Below are 17,984 nucleotides of genomic sequence, written 5' to 3'. Positions count from 1 at the left end.
GGTGTATATGTGTGGTGGGGGGTATGGTATGGGGGGGTGGGGGGTGTCTGGTATGGAGGGGAGGTGGGGTAAATGAGGTTTGGAGTAGTAGTAGTAGTGACAACTCAGTGGGCCTGCTCAGGGATAGGGCCTAAGACACTGGGCCAGATATGTTTTCTGGGTACTGGGATGTGGGATCTGGAAGGGCCACAGGGAGGATCAGAAGAAGCTGGGAGGACACCAGGAGGAGCTGACCCGAGCCCAGTTTGCAGTGCCAGTAGATACCTTGAGGATGTCTGGGGTGATCAGGTAAGCCTTTCTGAGGACATCCCATGGAATTGGTTCTTTTAAACCGTGGTTGTGCTGCACTTGACTCCCAGTGGACTGACTGTGTGAGCTTCCACAGTGTCCCCTGGCCCCCAGGGAGCTGTCTTACTTCATGGTACCTGCATGTACATGCCTCAGTCAGTACGTGATGAGGCCTTGGTGGGGTCCTTGGCAGTGTTCTTCTCTCAGGGGTCTGAAGGCTTTGATTGTCCTCTGAGGAAGGCTGCTTTGCCTTGTCCAGATCCTGGGGAGTCTCAACTCAGCAGCCTACAGGACTCCACCAGGCCCCTCCTGGGTGGACTCTGGGGTGGCAGGGGGTCCCTGTGTGTCTCACAGGATCACTATCTTTTGTTGCCTGAGTATCTGTCTAGCGGAAAAGTGTCACTTCTCATATGTTGACCAGTGTTTGGTGGTTTCAAACTAGGTACCCCTGCCCTGTTCCACCCTGACAAGTGTGGTCTCTCACAGGCCCCCTTCTGAGGACTTGGTTTGAAAGGCATCCTTGTGGTGGGTGCTGTACCTGTCGCTCCTTGTTTCCCAGTTGCCCTAAAGGACCCTGCTTGACTGTGGAATGTGAAGTGTGCACAAGCGGGTCCGTTGCTTCACCTCCTCCACCTGTGCAGCACTTTGCTCTTTCCCAACAGATCCTCTCCATGTCTAACCCTACGTAGCTTGTGACCATAGCTTGTGACATCAGATGGGGTCAGGGTGGTATGGTCCTAACCCTTTGCTCTCTTTGATGTAGATAGGCTAAGTTCCTCGATGGCAGAGAAAGGCCGGCACTTGGCACCAGAGAGTTCTATCTGTATTTGTGCCTTCTGTGGTGGTCCTGTGCAGAGATGCCGGGGTGCCCCCATGCTGCAGCTGTGTGCCTGCTGGGATCACATCCCCAAGATCATACGCGTGCATCTGGCCTGCACCAGCTTTCCAACAGAAACCCACTGGTCATTGACGGTGCAATCCCTAGAGGGCCAGGCCTTTCTCCCGCCCTTGGAACACATTCCTTCCAGCAGACAGAAGGCTAGACTCATCTGGGCGGAGGGTGGGGGACCCACAAAGACTGGGAAAAGAACCAAAAGAGTGTGGGTGTGTTGCACGTCACTGAAGAGGTGCACGTCTTGAATGTAGGGTCTTGATAGTTGCACCTGGAAATTTCATGTCATTCTGCAGAAATTATTAAGTTGTGTGGTGGTTATAGTTTGGAGACACATGCTTTGGGAAATTCTCCCTTGTCAACTGTTGGGGCCCAGTAGTATCAGCTCTTTACAGTGTTTGCATCAAGGAGTTAGGAATCCTGCTGTCTCCTGTTGTGCCCTGTGCCCTAGGCTCCTGAACACACTTAGCAAGAACTCAGGGTAAGAGGCGAGCAGGACCAGTCAGGGTCAGTGATGGTGTAAGTGGGTTGTTGGTGAGTTTTTGGGGGCCCTTGTTCTTCTCAGCAGCTCTCTCTCGACACCATAGGCAGAGAGGTGGTTGGGAACAGCCTAAATACCACCATGGTTTGTTATTCTACCCAAGGTCACATTTGGTCAGCATTCTTAGACACCAGGTGCTACGTGCCCAGCAGCACAGACCTCAGCTGTCCCCTGTGGACAGAAAGAACGTCACGTCACATGGTCACGAGGGTGCTCTAGGCCATTTCTCCTAGTGTGAAACTTGGATTTGCTGTTCCTAGCAAAATGGTTTTGTAAGCAAGAAAGAGGGTGATCATGGGATTTCCATGAGGTGGTGGTCACTGTCTCTCTCCTCTCCTCCAAGCCAGCCAGATACTCAGGAGACCTACAGATCGGGGCACAGTGAGCCCCAGGGATGCTGGTAATGGTGGCTGTATCCCTAGAGCTATGCACTGGTCTGGGAGTGAGGTCTTACCATCTGTGTCCCCTATGCAAACCCTGTTGCAGATCCACTTGCACTGCCTCCACCCCACACAACTGAGAACTTCGTAAGCCCAGAGGTATTGCATGTGTTACCTTATAGGTCTCATGCTGTGACATCGCAGTGACCTGCCCCCACCCTGACAGGGTTTTGGTTGGAAGTACCTAAGCTTTGGTGGCTCTGGCTGTTTCAAGAGGACTGGGGGATGTTGAAGGGAAGTTGCTGTGTTCACAGAGTCTGTTCCTAAAGGGGGACAGTGTGAAGGTGAACGACTGTGGGTGTTCTGTCCCCAGCTCACCCCAGCAGCACAGCAGCCTTCATCACACACGACTGAGAAGCCAGTTCTGGACATAGACGTGTTTCCACCTGCGCATAAGGGTAGATGCCTTCCTTAGATCGTCACAGATTTCAAGGCTGTGTTTTCTAATGCACAAGGAGGGCCTGGTCCCTGGTCCCTTTTCTGCAGCCCGTTTAGCTTGCCTCAGTGAGGTTGACTTGTGGATTCAGCTGCGGTTCATGCAGTGTACTTGGATTGTGAGTCTCTCTTTTTAGCTTTGTATTTTGAAGTAAATTGATGGTGCAATCCCAAGAGCAGGCCTTTCTCCCGCCCTTGGAACAAGACTCCTTCCAGCAGACAGAAGGCTAGAATCATCCAATACTATCTTGAGTAAACTTGCAAGAAACTGCAAAACCAGCACAGAGAATCCAGTGTTCCTGTCAGCCAGCCTCCCTGCCCGTCTCCTGTATACCAGAGATCCCGTCAGGCCAGAAGGTGGCTTTGGCTCCATGGCAGTAACCAGGCAGGCCTCACCTCCTGTTACTGAGTAGAGCTCTCACTGAGGTCCCGTCCCTGCCCTGCTCCTCCCATGTATCTGGAAAGCACAGGCTGCTCCCCTGTATTTCCTGTGTCTCCATCCTGTGTGCTGATTCCTCTGCTGGTGTCCAGATCTGGATCTGGGACCCACCCTGTTCAAATTCTTTTCACTGGCGGTCAGGCCGCTCTGTGAGTGCCTTCCCACAGTAGTGTGGCTGCTGGGGTCTGCCGTGGGGCGAGAAGCCCCCCTCGGCTTCTGCCTGGGCTCTTCCTATTCTTGTTGGGCTACCCAGAGGGCCAGGCTTCTGCCTAGTGATCTAGTTCCAAGATCCCACCTCCCAACATAGTGGTGCTGGGGCTTCGGGCTTCTCCTTGGGAATTTGGGGGGAAGGATGAGTGTTTAGGACACACCAGTGTTGCTCAGGTCTGCTGGAATGATCTGGCTCTGTCTAAAGCAGTCTCCCAGAGCACTTCTTCCTTGTGCTCCAGTGACCACCCAGCACCTCGACGTGGCGTCTGGCCGCATGTGTCCCTTTCTGGTGCGTGCTTCAGGTCTGGAGCCTCTTCAGTCTCACCACTTTCTCTCAGTGTTCTCGCCCATCCTTTATACAAGCTTGGCCTTTAAAAACCCGACACCTGAAGTCTAAGCAGTGACAGTCACAAGTCTCAAGTGTCAGGGCTTTTTGAGGGTGTGTTCTGGAGCTGCCCGTTAGAGACACGGGACACGGGCTGTCTCAGCAGGGTGGTGCCCCCACCCCCTCTCCCAGCAGGGTAGTGCCCCCCACACTCCCTCTCCCAAGAGGCAGCTGCTGTTCTGACTTTATTTTATCCAAGACTAATTTGACGACTCTGTTGTTGTTGTTGATTTGGTTTTGATTTTCATTTTGTTGAAACCCAGCTCACTCTGCAGCCCAGGCTGGCCTTGGACTCGTGACCCTCCTGCCTCAGCTGCCCTGGTGCTAAGATTCCAGACGTGGCCCCAGGCCCAGCCTTCTTCTAGAAGATATGAATGGAACCCATGGTCCCCGCTCTTTTATTCTTGGCATGCCTTCTAATGCTATCTTGGCTTAACCAAGGGTTCCATCTCCCCAGTGGTCCATGGCATGAGCGTACGGCAGTTTGTCCTGTGCTCTTCTGCTCATGGGCTTTGGGGCTGTGTCCAGGTCTTTGTTGTGGATAGCCCTGCCGGGATGTTCTCACACAAGTCTTTATATGGACAGACTTGTTTTCTCTGGGTTAGGGTTAGCTGTGGAATTACTGGCTCAGTTTAACTTTGAAAAGAAACTGCCAACTCTTTCCCACATTAGTCAGTTCCGTTTCCTGTCCCACCGATGTGGTTAGCTTTCTGGTTGCCCGCCTCCTCCATCGTTTTCCAGCATTTGCAGTCCGTTTGACTTGAGCCGTTCCCTAAGTCTCAGGCAGTGTGATGTGGGTCGTAGGCCGTGCACTTCTCCAGCGACTAGCTCCCCTGGTCACTTCCTTATGCGTAACTGGCTGTGCGTGGGTCTGCCTTTGCCAAAGTGTCAGTTCAGTCTTCTGTCCTTCTTGAAGAGTGGATTGCCTTTTTAAATTGTTGAATTGCAGGATTTCTGTAGTTACTCTAGGTAAGAGTCTGGTCAGGAAGATGTTCTATGACTTACCTAGTACATTCTTTTGGGGGGTTCTTTTTGAGACAGGGTCTCCTTGTAGCCCCAGTTGGCCTGGAACTCGCTATGTAGACCAGGCTGGCCTTGATCTCACAGAGATCTGCCTGCCTCTGCCTCCTGAGTGCGGGATTAAAGGCGTGCCCCACCATGCCTGGCTAGTACGTTCATTTTTAACAATATTTCAAAAAGAATCTTACGTGCGTCTGCAAATTTTTCCATCTGTTTTTTCCTTTGATTAGTGCTGTTTGTATTGTGAGAACTGTTGTAAGCTTTGCAGATGCAGCCCTGAGCTTCGTCTGTGTTTCCTTCTCTGGTGCATTTGCATGTGAGGTCGGGCTCAGGACACCCAGCACTGTTTCTTACAGATACCTTTTTCCCTCCACTCACGTCACACCTTTTAAATATAATTTTCATTTCTCTGTTGGATGCCCAGGAGAGAAGTGGCTGAGTCACATGGTGATTATGCATCTGACTTTTTGGAATATCTGTTGGACTGGCTGGCCGTTTTGGAGTCCCTCCAGGAAGAGCAGCCCCCTTGGTCCACTCTCTTAGCACCCCGTGTTGTCGGTTCTTCCCTTAACCACCCGATAGGTGCTTCTGTGGTCGGGATGTGGTCTGAGTGTGTTCCCTTCCCCCAAAGACCTGTGTGTTAAAGTGTAATCTCCACCATGAGGCACTGATCGGTGGTTTTCAGAGGTAGGGACTTCAGTGGGGATTAGGGTTAGAGAAGTCTGGAGCGGAACCCCAGGATGGAGCCCTGCTGCTCAGTTAAGAAAAACTACAGACACTCTCTGCCTCTGCTGGATGTCCTATGACACCTTGGAATTCTGTCAGCAAAAGAGCATTTGCCAAATGGGGCCCTGACCTTCCATACTAAATAAACCTCATTAAACTGACCCAACCTCAGGTCATTCATAGTAGTAATACAGAATAGACCAGTGAGGGGTAGCGCCTCGGAGCCTTCTTCACACCCTCTCTTCATCATCTACACCAGCTCATCATCAGATCCTGGCTCTGTTTCAAAGTGTGCTGTGTGCAAGTGCCATGCAGACCACTGTGGAAACTTCTAGCCCAGTTTTCCGCTTGTCCTGTCCCCATTACTGCAGACCACAGCCAGAGGGACTTTTGAGGAACATAAATTGGATGATGCCATTGCCCTGGTTAAACCTGTAGATGGTTTTCATCCCAAGTCCCTCCTGGACTTTGGGCCCTGCACCATCTGGCCTCTTTGTCTCCACCACCGCACACTGCAGGCACCACTGTGCAGTTTGACCTTCTGTCTGTGGGTCACCCAGCCAAGCACCTGGTGTGCATGTGTGCACTGTCAGCTTCTGACCTGCTGTGTGTGTGTGTCTGTCTGTCTGTCTGTCTGTCTGTGTGTGTGCACTGTCAGCTCCTCCCCTGGTGTGTGTGTGTGTGTGTGTGTCTGTGTGTGTGTGCACTGTCAGCGTCTCCCCTGCTGTGTGTGTGTGTGTGTGTGTCTGTGCGTGTGTGCACTGTCAGCTTCTCCCCTGCTGTGTGTGTGTGTGTGTGTGTGTCTGTGTGTGTCTGTGTGTGTGCATTGTCAGCTCCTCCCCTGGTGTGTGTGTGTGTGTGTGTATGTATGTGTGCACTGTCACCTTCTCCCCTGGTGTGTGTGTGTGTGTGCACTGGCCTCGCTTCCCCTGGTGTGTGTGTGTGCATTCACTGTCACCTCCTCACCCCTGGGGTGTGTGTGTGTGCACACATGAATGCATTCACTGTCACCTCCTCCTCACCCCTGAGGTGTGTGTGTGTGTGTGTGTGTGTGTGTGTGTGTGTGTGTGTGCGCGCACGCACTGGCCTCTCTTCCCCTGGTGTGTGTGTCTGTGTGTCTGTGCGTGTCTTTGTGCACTGTCACCTTAACACCCAGCCTGGTTCATACCTGTCACCTCTGGAAAAGTTCTACAGGGTCCAGTGTCTCGATGATAGAAGCAAGGAGCAAGCTCACATCTAGGCCATCGTGAATCTCATGGGCAGAGCCTCCCCATTAGTCCAGGACTGCTCTGACACTGCAGTGGGGCCTGGGCTGAGGTGGGTGGGAGCAAGCACTCCCAGGTGTCGGACTTCCTAGGCTTGGTGGTCTCCAGTGTACAGAACAGCCATGAAGAAGGCCTTGGTCACACAGCTTGCGGCACCCATAATGAGCTTCAAATATTTCTGCTGGCTCTGGCCCTTGGTGGTAGCTGCCAGGCCTGAGGAACAGCCCTGTCCTGGAACTAGCTCTGCTCTCCAGCTCTTTCAGGAACCTGTTGGCCCTTTCCCCAAAGCTTGTCTGATTGGAAACCCACTTCAGAGTGACAACAGCTTGTGCCTACTCTGAAGGGGCCTGATGGCTGGTCCATGCCTGAGTGCTTGCTGGAGAAGCTTTGCCTACTTGCAGGTTTCAAGACTCTGCTCATCTGGGTCCGGATCAGGCCAGAGTAACCGCTGGCCTGGGCAGAATGCATGGGAGGGCCTCAGGTGTAATGAAGGCCTCTCTGACAGGCCCTTCCCACTCTAGAGCTGGCCTGTCCCCTCCCTTCTGGCCTTGCTGGTCCCACCCTGCCCCGCCAGCTCTGCACCACTTTGAAGAGGCAGTCCAGGCACTCCCACACTCTGCCAGCCTGGGCGGTCCCTGCTGTGTAAAGGGAGCAGCTGTTTGTCTCTCCAGAAGTCCTCATTGGCGCAGAGCAAGGGCGGAGGGCACTTCTGAGGGAGGGATCCCGAGCAGGCCTTGCCTGGCCTTCACTTTGCCCCCCCCCCAGCTCTGCACTCCCCACATCATGTTTGGAGAGCACTACAGTCTCCCTTCAGAGCAAGTTCTGCTTAGCCAGCCTCCCAAGACTGGACTCCGCTGCAAAATGGTGCTCCAGGCCGTCAGCAAAGTGCTCAGGTAACAGCCTGCCCACAGGCAGTCTGCTTGGGAGGCAGTTAGCTATGGTCCTGGCCGCTGTCCTGGTAAAGCAGCCTGTTGTGCTGGGCTGGGCCTGCAGTGGAGTGGGTGTGCTGCCCCTGGGACCTGGTGCTAGGGTAGCTGATGCAGCCCGGCCAGCCTGTATGCTGCCCAGGAGCAGGTGTATGCACTAGACCTTCACTGTGTGAGGCTTTCCATAACTGTGGACGTCCTGCTGTCTGTGGGAGGGTGCCTCTCAGAAGGAATGCACCCAGCCAACACCTGGCCAGTGACTGTCTCCCTTTCAGGATTCACTGCATCTCACCAACACAGGAATGCTACCGTGTCCCCTCTGAGCCACCAGCAGGTGTGTCTGGCCCGTTGTTTGGCCAGTGGCCATGTCTTGGGCATGGACTTTTTCTGTCTGAGGCAAGGGTGGCCTGGAGCCTGTCCTTAAGTGTCTAAAGAAGTGACATGGTGTCCCCAGCTGCCTCTTGTAGGTTGGCTACTATAGGTATGGCGCTAGGAAAGCGTTTTCAGAGTTTTCTGACCTGCAGTAGTGTTCTTTCCTCCAGCCTAGAGAGAGAGAGAGACAGAGAGAGAGAGAGAGAGAGAGACAGAGAGACAGAGAGCACGTGCGCACACGCGAGTGCCTGCGCCTGCCTGCCATGCAAGTAGAATTGTAGGAATGTATGTCCACGGCTTGCAGGCAGGGTGGTGGTTTTGGGGACCGTGGAGCATGCTCCTCGGCCACACAGTCACTTTGATGTGTCACCTTCTAGAGTTCAGCCAAGTCCTTCTGTGCAGGAATCTGTGCCTGTCTCTTCTCAGTGACCATCGTTTACGACGGAAGTGTCCACTTTTCTAATGCCTCTTTAATTGTACCCCAAAGCAGGGCTCTTGGTGAGGCTGAGGTGAGTCCAGTCTGTTTGGGCTTCCCTTGAGAGTAGCTGCTGAGTTCTCCTGTCCTGTGTACCCACCTTCCCTGGGCTCCTCTACCTCTGCTCCTCCGGGGACCATTGCCGACATGTCATCACCTGTCCGCTTGGACAGGGAAGGTCCACAAGAGGTGGACGCAGGAGCTGGGAGCTAGCCGGTCAATTCTGATGTGAAGGTGTGAAGTTTTTGAAGTGTGTTGGCAAATTGGTGGCGTTGTTGGCTCTAATTTGGAAGGTGGTGGATGTGAGCAGCACGTAGAGGCCAGTGCCATGTCGGTGTGTTTCTGTATGTGTGGTGAACAAGCACCAACACCAGCCGCAGGGAACATAAAGATGGCACCCACCTGCCAGTGACTCTTGACCACCTTCTGGAAAATCGGGGCCTAGGCTGACCCCACTGGGGAGGTCCCCTGGGAGCACCTTTGCCTGGCCTTCCCAAGGAGTGTACCTAACAGGCAGGGTCTGGTGGGAATAGCAGAGTACTAGCTAGATGTGCTCAGCTCTGGTGTGTCCGTGTCCCCTCTGCTGTCCGGTGTGCTCCAGCTCTGTTCTCTACTACGTCACGGGCACAGGGATGCCGAGAGAGAGCTACCGTGGCCCTTCTGCTGCTTCTGGCCAGCCCAGCCTATGCAGTGAGGTGGTGCTGAAGGATCAGATGGCCAGGAAGGTCTTCCCACATCAGCCTGTGAAGCCAAGCTACAGGAAATGGGATTAGTGAGGATTTGGTTCAGATGTGGGCTTCCCGGTGTTAGAAACACAATTTCCAGGCCCCTCAGAGACTAAGGCCCAGAAGCGTAGCAGAGACTGGACAATCAGGGTGAACATGCTCTAGTTCAGTGATATCTCGGGGATAAGGAAGCCTGGAGTACTTGGCTAGGCAGTGAGCGTCCAGCAGAGTGTCTATGCTAGTTGGTGTCATGGGGGCTCTGGACCTAGGGTTTCTCCAGACTGGCCAGCATAGACACTTGCCTTGACAAGGAGTGTATGAGCCCTAGTGGGATGGTCCACACTGACTCCTCTTAGCCTCTAGCTACAGTCTGCCTAAATAGTAGTGGTCCTCAGTCCTGGGCTGGGAGGGCTTGTGTCTCCATGCCTGCTTCTGCCCTGCCCCCTCTGCCCTTCACTGTTAATCCCAGCCCCTCAGTATTAACCCCGCCCCCTTCAGTGTTAATCCCCAGCCCTCCATGTTAACATCTGCCCCTTCTTTGTTAACCACTGGCCCCTCAGTGTTAGCTCTCCCATCCCATGTTAATACCTGCCCCCTCAGTGTAACCCCCTGGCCCCTCAGTGTTAGCTCTCCCATCCCATGATAATACCTGCCCCCTCAGCGTAACCCCCTGGCCTCTCAGTGTAAATCTGCAGTCCACTCAGTATTACTATCTGCACTTTACCTCAGTGTTAACCTCTACCCCTGGATGTTAACTCCAGCCTCCCACTGTTAACATCTGCCCCTGCAATGTTAACCCCCACTCTCCCGAGGTTTACCCAGCTGGCAGTGGTGGGAAGCAAGCCCTCCCCTGCTTCTCTGGAGGCCTGCAGTGCCTGTACTGCTCCTCCTCCTGGTACTCTCTGCTTTGCCATGGGACTCTTGGATCCCCACCCCACCACCCCCAGACCTTGGCCTCCTCCTGCCCTCCATCCCTTTGACTTCGCACACATACCTCCCCCGTCTAAGTCCCACTCTTACTGGGTGGGCTCTGCTTTCTGAGCATCCGTGTGGGGTCAGAGGCTGAAGAAGGCAAAGTGGAGCTCAGGATGGGGTCCTAGTGAGGGGATGCAGACTGAGCCATACTATGTAGGGAAAAGCAGGTGCCAGCGCAAGCATCTTACCGTCCTGGTCTCAGAAAGGTGCTCCTGGCCTGGCTCCCACGGCAACACGACAGCTGCCTTGCTCTGTGCCTAGGAGCCCACAGATGTAGAAATTTGCTTGCTTGTTTGTTTTGAGACAGGGTCTCCCTGTAGCCCCAGCTGTCTTGGAACTTGCTGCTGTATAGACCACGCTGGCCTTGAACTCACAGAGATCTGCCTGCCTCTGCCTCCCAAGTGCTGGGATTAAAGGCGTGTGCCACCACACCTGGCTTCAGAGATTTGTTTTTAAAAGCTGCAAGTTTTTGCTGCTCCTTGGAGGTCAGACATGGCAACTAGCCCCAACTCACACCTGTACTGGGGTTGCCAAAGGGCCTGGTGTCATGGGGTATGGACTAGAGACTGTGGCATTTGATGGGTGGGGTCTTAGAGGACCAGGACTAGGGGTGGACAGAGTGCTGTGACAGTAGAGCAGGGGGCAATAGGCTGAGGCCAGGTGGACACATGGAGGTAGGAAGAAGGTGATTCTGGTATAGCCTAGAACGTGGGCAATGCCTGCTCAGTGGGGCCAGCTTCAACTCCACTGTTCGGGGCTTTGCTGGAGGGCTCTTCCTTCCAGGAGCATTGGCAGGCCTGTGGGTACACTGAGGCCTAGCACTACTCCCTGGTCACTCAAGGCCTTGACCCCACAGTCCTCCCTCCACAGCCAGGGATGTCATTGTACCTGTGGGGTCACAGTGTAGTCAAGGGAAGCTGGACGAGCCCATGATGTCAAGCAAGTATACAGGCCTGGCCAGCCTCTGAGGCCATGACCCTAAGTGCCCTGAGAGGGTTTCTGGGCCTGGGCTGGACAGAGTCTGGGGGGATGTTTGTCTGTTCTTCCCACCAGGTAAGGACAGAGACCCTAGCAAAGGAACTAGAACTGGCCCTCTAGATGAGCCTGGTGCCCTGGCTGAGTCCCCCTCCCTCAGGGAAGGTGGGAAATGGGAACACCAGCATCTCTGTCATGTTCTTCAAGCGGAGACTGGTCCTGTGTTGCCTCTGCCTCCTGCCTCCCGGGCAGGGGTGAAGGCCCTGTGACTGGGACCCAGAGAAACTTAGGTTGGCAGGAGGCTGTCACGAAGTGTACCTCATGAGCTCAAGAGCCTGGGCTGGCTCTGCATGATGGGGACAGCAGGGAGGACAAGACTAAAGCAGGGAAGGCTTAGGCCTGGTGTGCACCTGCCTGCATGTTCTAGGAAGGCAAGGGCCAATCAATAGCATCATGTGCTGGTGTCCAGCATGACAGCTGCTTACCACCTCTGACGTCACCCTGGGCTCCCATGGCCCATCACAGAGGAAGCCAGGCCTTTTAGACACTGTCCTATCCCTACCCCTGGAGGGTGGCCTCAGTCCAAAGACCCCATCCCTGCTGTGAAGGGAGTGCTGGTATGACGGCAGAATGATGTTCATAGGGCCCTCTTCGAATGTGTCCTGGGGCTGTGCCCAAGAGCCATGGTGATGACTACTGCCTATTGGCAGCTCTGCCTGGCTGTCCTGTCACTCCCTTTACTTGCAGGAGACATTTCTTAAGCTCAGAGCATGGAGACGGTTTGACAGCTTGGCCCCCACCAGCCCCATGCTATATAGTCTTGGCCCTCAAGACAAGGTACATAGGAGGCAGAAATCAGCTCGGTAGTCCCGAGGAAACCTGCCCTTTAAGAACACTAGAGGCCTTGACCCGGGTAGGGTTGGTGCTAGGCTTGGGCTCTCATGTGATTGGACATGCCTGGCATTACATTCCAGGTGGGTCTCTGTCTGAATGAGTGAGCTCAGCACACACAAGTAGTCAAGGAATCTGAGAATTGCTGAGGACGGAGTGGATGTGTCCTAGGATGCCGTGCTGAGGACGGAGTGGACGTGTCCTGAAGACACCAGCAGAGCCCCTCCTTGGGCTTGTCCCTGTCCACAGCTTCTGGAAAGGATGGTGGCCACACTGCTGGGCTGCTGGGCCCAGAAGCTCATGCCACTTTCTGTGTGGTGTATCCGCACCCATGCTTCAGCCCTGACAGGAGTTCTAGGACTGGGCTGAGCCCTGCCCTGTCCCTGCCTGGCTCTTGCTGCTTTTGGCCCTGCCCTGAAGGCTGAGCACATGTCGCCTTTTAAGGCTGAGCTCTGCCATGAGAAGCTGAACGGAAAACATTTCCCTGGCATTTGGGGAGCATTTTTCTTTCCTCTTTCTTTTAAATAAACCATCAGCAACTTTTCAAAGCACAAGAAAGGAAAAAATAGGTCACAGTCAGAGTTAGAAAGACCTTTCACCCCACCCCACCCCCACCCTCACCCCCACGTGGCCTCCCAAGGTTGTGGAGGACAGGGACACAGCCAGGCCAGGCTGCCTCCCGGCACCATGCCCTGTAGCTTATCTGCATACTCAGGTTAGGAAGGCCGATACCTAGCCAATGCCCTGGCCTGAGGCCTACGCTGTACCATCCTGATAGCCAGGCCTCACTTGGAGTAGGCATAGGGGGCTGAGCAAGGCACTAACACAGACCCCCCCCCCACCCGTTTGGGAGGAGGTTTGGCCCTGGCAGTCGTGACTTTTGTGCAGTCCTTCTCCTGCAGGGTGCTCCAGCTTCCTCTCACCCCTGTGGAGCAGGGTGGGTGCTCCTAAGGAGGCTGTTTCTGAGACAGGATTCCTGTGCCTGGATCTGTGCTGCCTTCACTTTCCTGGTCTGTTGTGACCCCTGTAGTAGGTTCTATGCAGTCCTGTGCTCCTGGCAGTGGCTGGCCTCACCGGAAGAGGGTCTGCCTTTGATTCGCCCACTGTGCATCCCCTCTCAGCCTGCTGCAGAAGCTCTTCTTGAGCGTTTCTAGTCAGAAGCGACTGTTTCTGGTCACGAGACTTCTTGCCAGTATAGATTTTGCATCTTATATATATATATATTTTTTTTTTTGGCCTTTTTGAGACAGGGTCTCCCTGTAGCCCCAGCTGTCCTGGAACTCACTATGTAGACCAGGCTGGCCTGGAACTCACAGAGATCCGCCTGCCTCTGCCTCCTGAGTGCTGGGATTAAAGGCGTGCGCCACCACGCCCGGCTTGCATCTTATATTTTTTAAGTATTTAATTTTTATTTATTTATTTTGGTCTTTTTAAGACAGGGTCTCCTTGTAGCCCCAGCTGGCCTGGAACTTACTATGTAGGCTGGCCTCAAACTCACAGAGATCCGCCTGCCTCTGCCCCCCAAGTGCTGGGTTTATTAAAGGTGTGCACCACTACACCCAGCTTACGTCTTACATTTTAGTCCTAATGTTTACTGTTGAAGAGATTAGTTGTTAAATTTGAACAGGAGGCTCACCTCTCCTGTGGGAATATTTACCATCAGACTCCTCAGGACCCTCATCCTGAGCTTCATATCAGACAGCGCTCCATGTGGGTGCCCACTGGCAGTTCAGGGGTTGGTGGAGACTTCCTTGCACCACATACTGTGTGGTCAGTGCCCAGAAGTGCCTGTCTGTTGTCCAGCTGGCCTGACGTGGGCACAGAAGCAGCCTCTTCAGGCCTTCACCTGATCACCCTGAGGAAGGAGCCCACTGGCCAGACTTCTGACTGGCACAGACTTAGCCATATGTATGACAGGGACAGAGACATTGGCAATCTCGTCTATCCTGGCTTGACTAGTAGCCCTTCGAGAACTTGGGCCAAGCTTTCACTGCCTGTGGGGACTGTAGTTCTCTCTGGGGACACACCCAGCTCACTGCCCTGCCTGGGAGACTGTTCACTAAGGGCTACAGGCTCACGGGCTCAGTGCTGCCACCAGCATTGGGGGAGCAACTACCTATGGGTGGGATCAGTGTGTGCTGCTTTAGGGGTACTATTTGAGTGAACATAAGGCATTTAAAAGGCATGCATTTCCTGTTTAAAATAAGCATAGTAAGTCCCACTGTGTGTTAACAAAGCAACACAACTATATTAAAACAAGGTGGAAGTTTAAGAGTCCTGTGTCGTCTGGCTGGGTTCTTACTCTGCCTCTGCTTCCCTGGGACCTGGTGGAGGAGGTCCTGGTGCTGTGGCAGAGCCTCACCTTAGGTGTTTCCTTTGCGTTCACTCCATGCAGGGTGACAAGGTGAGTGCCCCTCCCGGGCATAGCTAATCCAGCAAGGGGAGTGTGCCGCTCAGTGGTAGAGCATGTCAACAGGACCTGTGGGAGCAGCCAGCCCTCAGCTGGCCAGCCTTGGACTATTGGGGAGAGCATCCTGTGTTTGGGGGTGTGGGTTTGCAACCTAGTACCTCCCAAGGTTGTCCTTGCCCTGAAGTGTTGATGGGCGCCATGCACTCTCCTGAAGCTGGACCACCTGGAAGGTGGAGCCTCATCCTGGGCTTGCATGCAGCCTGCAGGACTCTGCTGGGGCCCCCAGGAGAGCGGCTTTGTTCCAGGATTTACACTTCAAGCACAGGTGTTGACCCCTGTTGTCCGCCCATGTAGCAGCACGGTCCAGTGTTAAGCAGGCTGTCTGTAGGGTCATGGCTGAGGAGGCCCACGCTAGTGTGGCCACCACCCACCTGCCTTGGGCTCTAGGCTCCAACCACCCAGAGGCTACTGCCTCTGCCCAGAATAGTCTGGGCCCTGGCTGGGGCAGGATTCACTTGAGGATTTTTGGTGGCCCCTCTTCTTGCTTGCATCTGATACAGCCCAGCAGGCCAGGCCCTCTGAGGCCTGGTATGGTCTGGCCCCAACTGCATGTGGTGACCACTCTGTCCCTTCTCTTGACAGGAAGTCTAAAGCCAAGCCAAACGGCAAGAAACCCGCTGCAGAGGAGAAGAAGGCGTACCTGGACCCCGAGCACACCAAGTCGAGGATCACTGACTTTGAGTTCAAGGAGCTGGTGGTGCTGCCCCGGGAGATCGACCTCAACGAGTGGCTGGCCAGCAACAGTGCGTGAGAGCGGGGAGCCTCCCTCTTTTCTCTCTCCCCGTCTCCAGCTATCCCCCCCACCCCCCAAAGCAGTGCTCAGCAGCCTACCTGCCACCTGGGTGTGAAGTGGTCCCTGAAAGGAAAGGACCGTACTCAGCTGAGCCTGTGCCCTGTCAGGTGGCTGGAGCAGGGTTAAGTGCTCACCTGGCCCTTTGCTTCTCTTCCAGCAACAACATTTTTCCACCACATCAACCTGCAGTATAGCACAATCTCAGAATTTTGCACAGGAGAGACGTGTCAGACGATGGCCGTGTGCAACACGTGAGTAGCCGCCTGGCCACAGTGCCTGCTGGGAGGCATGGGATGGGCCCATGGTTCACCCTGCTGTCTGGGATGCCAGCTGCTCAGAGTCCTCTGGCCCCTGGGAGCCAGAAGCACTGCCTGAGTGCCTCTGACGGGGCACTGGGCTGCTCAGAGCCAGCAGAAGCGACAAGCAGACCATGCTCAGCTGCTCCCTGAGCCTGCAGAGCGCTCAGTCGGAGTTGCAGGGCTAGGTGAACAGGCTCATCATGCCAGCCGAGGGGCTGTATTGACAGCTTTTTGACAGATCTGGTGCTGGGTGCTCTCTTGGAAGCCCATAAACATTTAGTTTTGTAGAAGGCGGGTGTCCTGAGGGGCTTTAGGGGACCTACTTTGTGGGTGGGACCAGCAGCACTAGGTTAGTGGTAGGAGTGAACAGACTGCTGTCAGGGCTCAGCCTCAGTGGATGTGGCCTAGGGAGGCGGGAGCTCTTCCATGAAGGCTCTTTGCTGTCAAGATGCTGTGGACACATGGAAACAGGCATGTGCATTCAGTCCTCCCCATAGGCACCGCTCCCCAGACAGCCGAACTCTGCTCTGGAGAGCCTGCCATCCACCTCCGTGCAGCAGGTGCAGGAATCCCTTCTGCCGTAGTCAGCTGAGCTGGGTAGTCTTGCTAGGAACAAGCTTAACCTGTGTGGGACTGAGGTAGCCTCTGAGGGACAGGCCCATGGCAGATCGTGAGGGCAGCACTTGGGCACGTGCACAGCCTAGACAATGCCAACCAACCTGATGTCCTCCCTAGCTTCTTCCACATGCCCCAGTACTGGATTTGTTAGGAAGAAGCTTCCTTGAGAGCATAGGAGCTGTGAGGTGTTGGGCAGACCTGCATACGGATGTGGACCCTGCTGCGTCCCGTCCGTGATGGAGAGGGAGAGAGCTGAGCTGGGCTTTTGCCTACTTCGTGGGATCACTTTCTATGAATTGTTAACTCCTATAATCCCTTCCTAGGAATCATTTGAGAACAAGGGATGGAAACTTAAAATTAGTTTGAAAGGAAAAGGAAACTTAGCCAGGGTTCTACAGATCTTGCTGTTTACCAGTCCCGGAGGTTTACCTGGATTAGAGGAGGGCCCTCACTAGGCTAGGGCACATTTCTATCTCTCCTGTGCCTGTGGAATAATCCCCAAAGACCAGCATCCAAGGGAGTCAAGACATGTTCAGAAACATGGCCGAGTGTGTGTCAGAGATGGCCCTTTAGACTGGTAGAGCTGAGTGAGCCCTGGGGGACTATGAAACTCTATAGTCACCAGGCACAGTAAAGACCCCGTGGCAGCTGGGATGGTCCTGTGTGGCTGTCTGTCTGGTGCCAAAGAGGCATTATCCCATATTCCACATCCGGCAGTCATGTCCTTCAGGAACATGGGTGAATGGACCAGTGTGAGCTGGCTTGACCCACAGGAGAGTTCCAGTGAGGCTTCAGCTGCATGCCAGGTGAAGGAAGAGCCGCAGCAACAGCAGCAGCACAACCCTCCTGTGGAGCTCATGGAGATTTGTGGTTGTGTGAGAGTGAGCATAGAAATGAGGCATTCTGACACATTTTTGGGGTGCAGAGAAGGGGCATGTGAGCCATGATGGGGAGGGAAGGTGTCCACTCAGTGCTGCAGCTGACTGTCTAGCTGAAGACACATTTAGGTGCTAAGTCAAGCATGAAGAACCAAGTATGTGCTTTCCAGTCCTCTATGCAACCTGGAAAACTACACAAAGACAGAGTCGGGTCCTGGTGGGTAAACTGAAAACAGAACAGACCGAAAACCAACAGTGTGGTAAATGTCAACAATGCAAGCTGGGCACAGGGGTTTCCAAAAAGCATTCCATTTTGTTTGGGATCGATCGATCGATTGATTGAGGGTTCACAGTACAAGAGGGAAAAGACAAACTGGACGACAGTTGAAGTGTCCGTGTGCATAGCACAGAGGCTCGAGGTTTCCAACGGGTTTCCACAGGAGGTGGGCTGCGCCTGTGCCCCCCGGCTGTGCTGCAGGTGGTAGAACTTCACAGCAAGTTGCCAGCTGCAGGAGGAGGGGCAGGAACAGAGAAGGTGGGGACATGCCCCTGGCTGAGGTGACGTCTGAGAACATTCTAGCTCATAAAGGATGCTCCCAAAGTAGACCCCGTCCTGGGTTCAGAAGAGCCCTTGAGAGCTTTGGAAGATTGAAGTCACACTCCATAAACTGTGTGATCCTTGTGGAATTCAGCTGGAATCGGTGCTAGAAATAACAGGAACATCTCCAACACGTGGGGATCAGCACGCTCAAGTATCACAACTTGGAAAGAAATCACGAGGGACTGAGAAGCTGTTTTGGACCAAACACAAGTAAAAATGCAAGATATCGGAATTTGTGAGATAGAGCCGAATATAGTCGCGCCCATCTGTAACCCCAGACGTTGGGAGACTGAGGCAGAGGTATTGGAGGAGTCCAGGCCAAGAATGGGAGCCTCTCAGAAACAC

The 17,984-nt window shown here is 54.1% G+C and overlaps 1 protein-coding gene across 5 annotated transcripts in view; it reads left to right on the top strand.

Moving 5' to 3' along the window:
- Mob2 (MOB kinase activator 2) overlaps positions 1 to 17,984 on the top strand; it is a 59,604-nt gene that overhangs the window by 37,635 nt on the left and 3,985 nt on the right. For 2 of the 5 annotated variants that reach the window (XM_029556777.1, XM_008854437.3), the window contains exons 1-3: positions 7,390 to 7,534; positions 15,033 to 15,193; positions 15,401 to 15,494. In XM_029556777.1, the coding sequence (XP_029412637.1) occupies positions 7,425 to 7,534; positions 15,033 to 15,193; positions 15,401 to 15,494 (365 nt within the window). In that variant the 5' untranslated portion in view covers positions 7,390 to 7,424. Of the gene's footprint in view, positions 1 to 7,389; positions 7,535 to 15,032; positions 15,198 to 15,400; positions 15,495 to 17,984 lie in introns of those variants that run through there. The other 3 variants (XM_008854438.2, XM_029556778.1, XM_029556779.1) reach the window with 2 other exon arrangements.

The sequence above is a fragment of the Nannospalax galili genome, unplaced genomic scaffold (genome assembly GCF_000622305.1).
Source record: "Nannospalax galili isolate Female #2095 unplaced genomic scaffold, S.galili_v1.0 scaffold507, whole genome shotgun sequence".
NCBI lineage: Eukaryota > Metazoa > Chordata > Mammalia > Rodentia > Spalacidae > Nannospalax > Nannospalax galili.
Note: the sequence above shows the minus strand (reverse complement) of the source record. Positions and strands in the feature narration are given on the sequence as shown.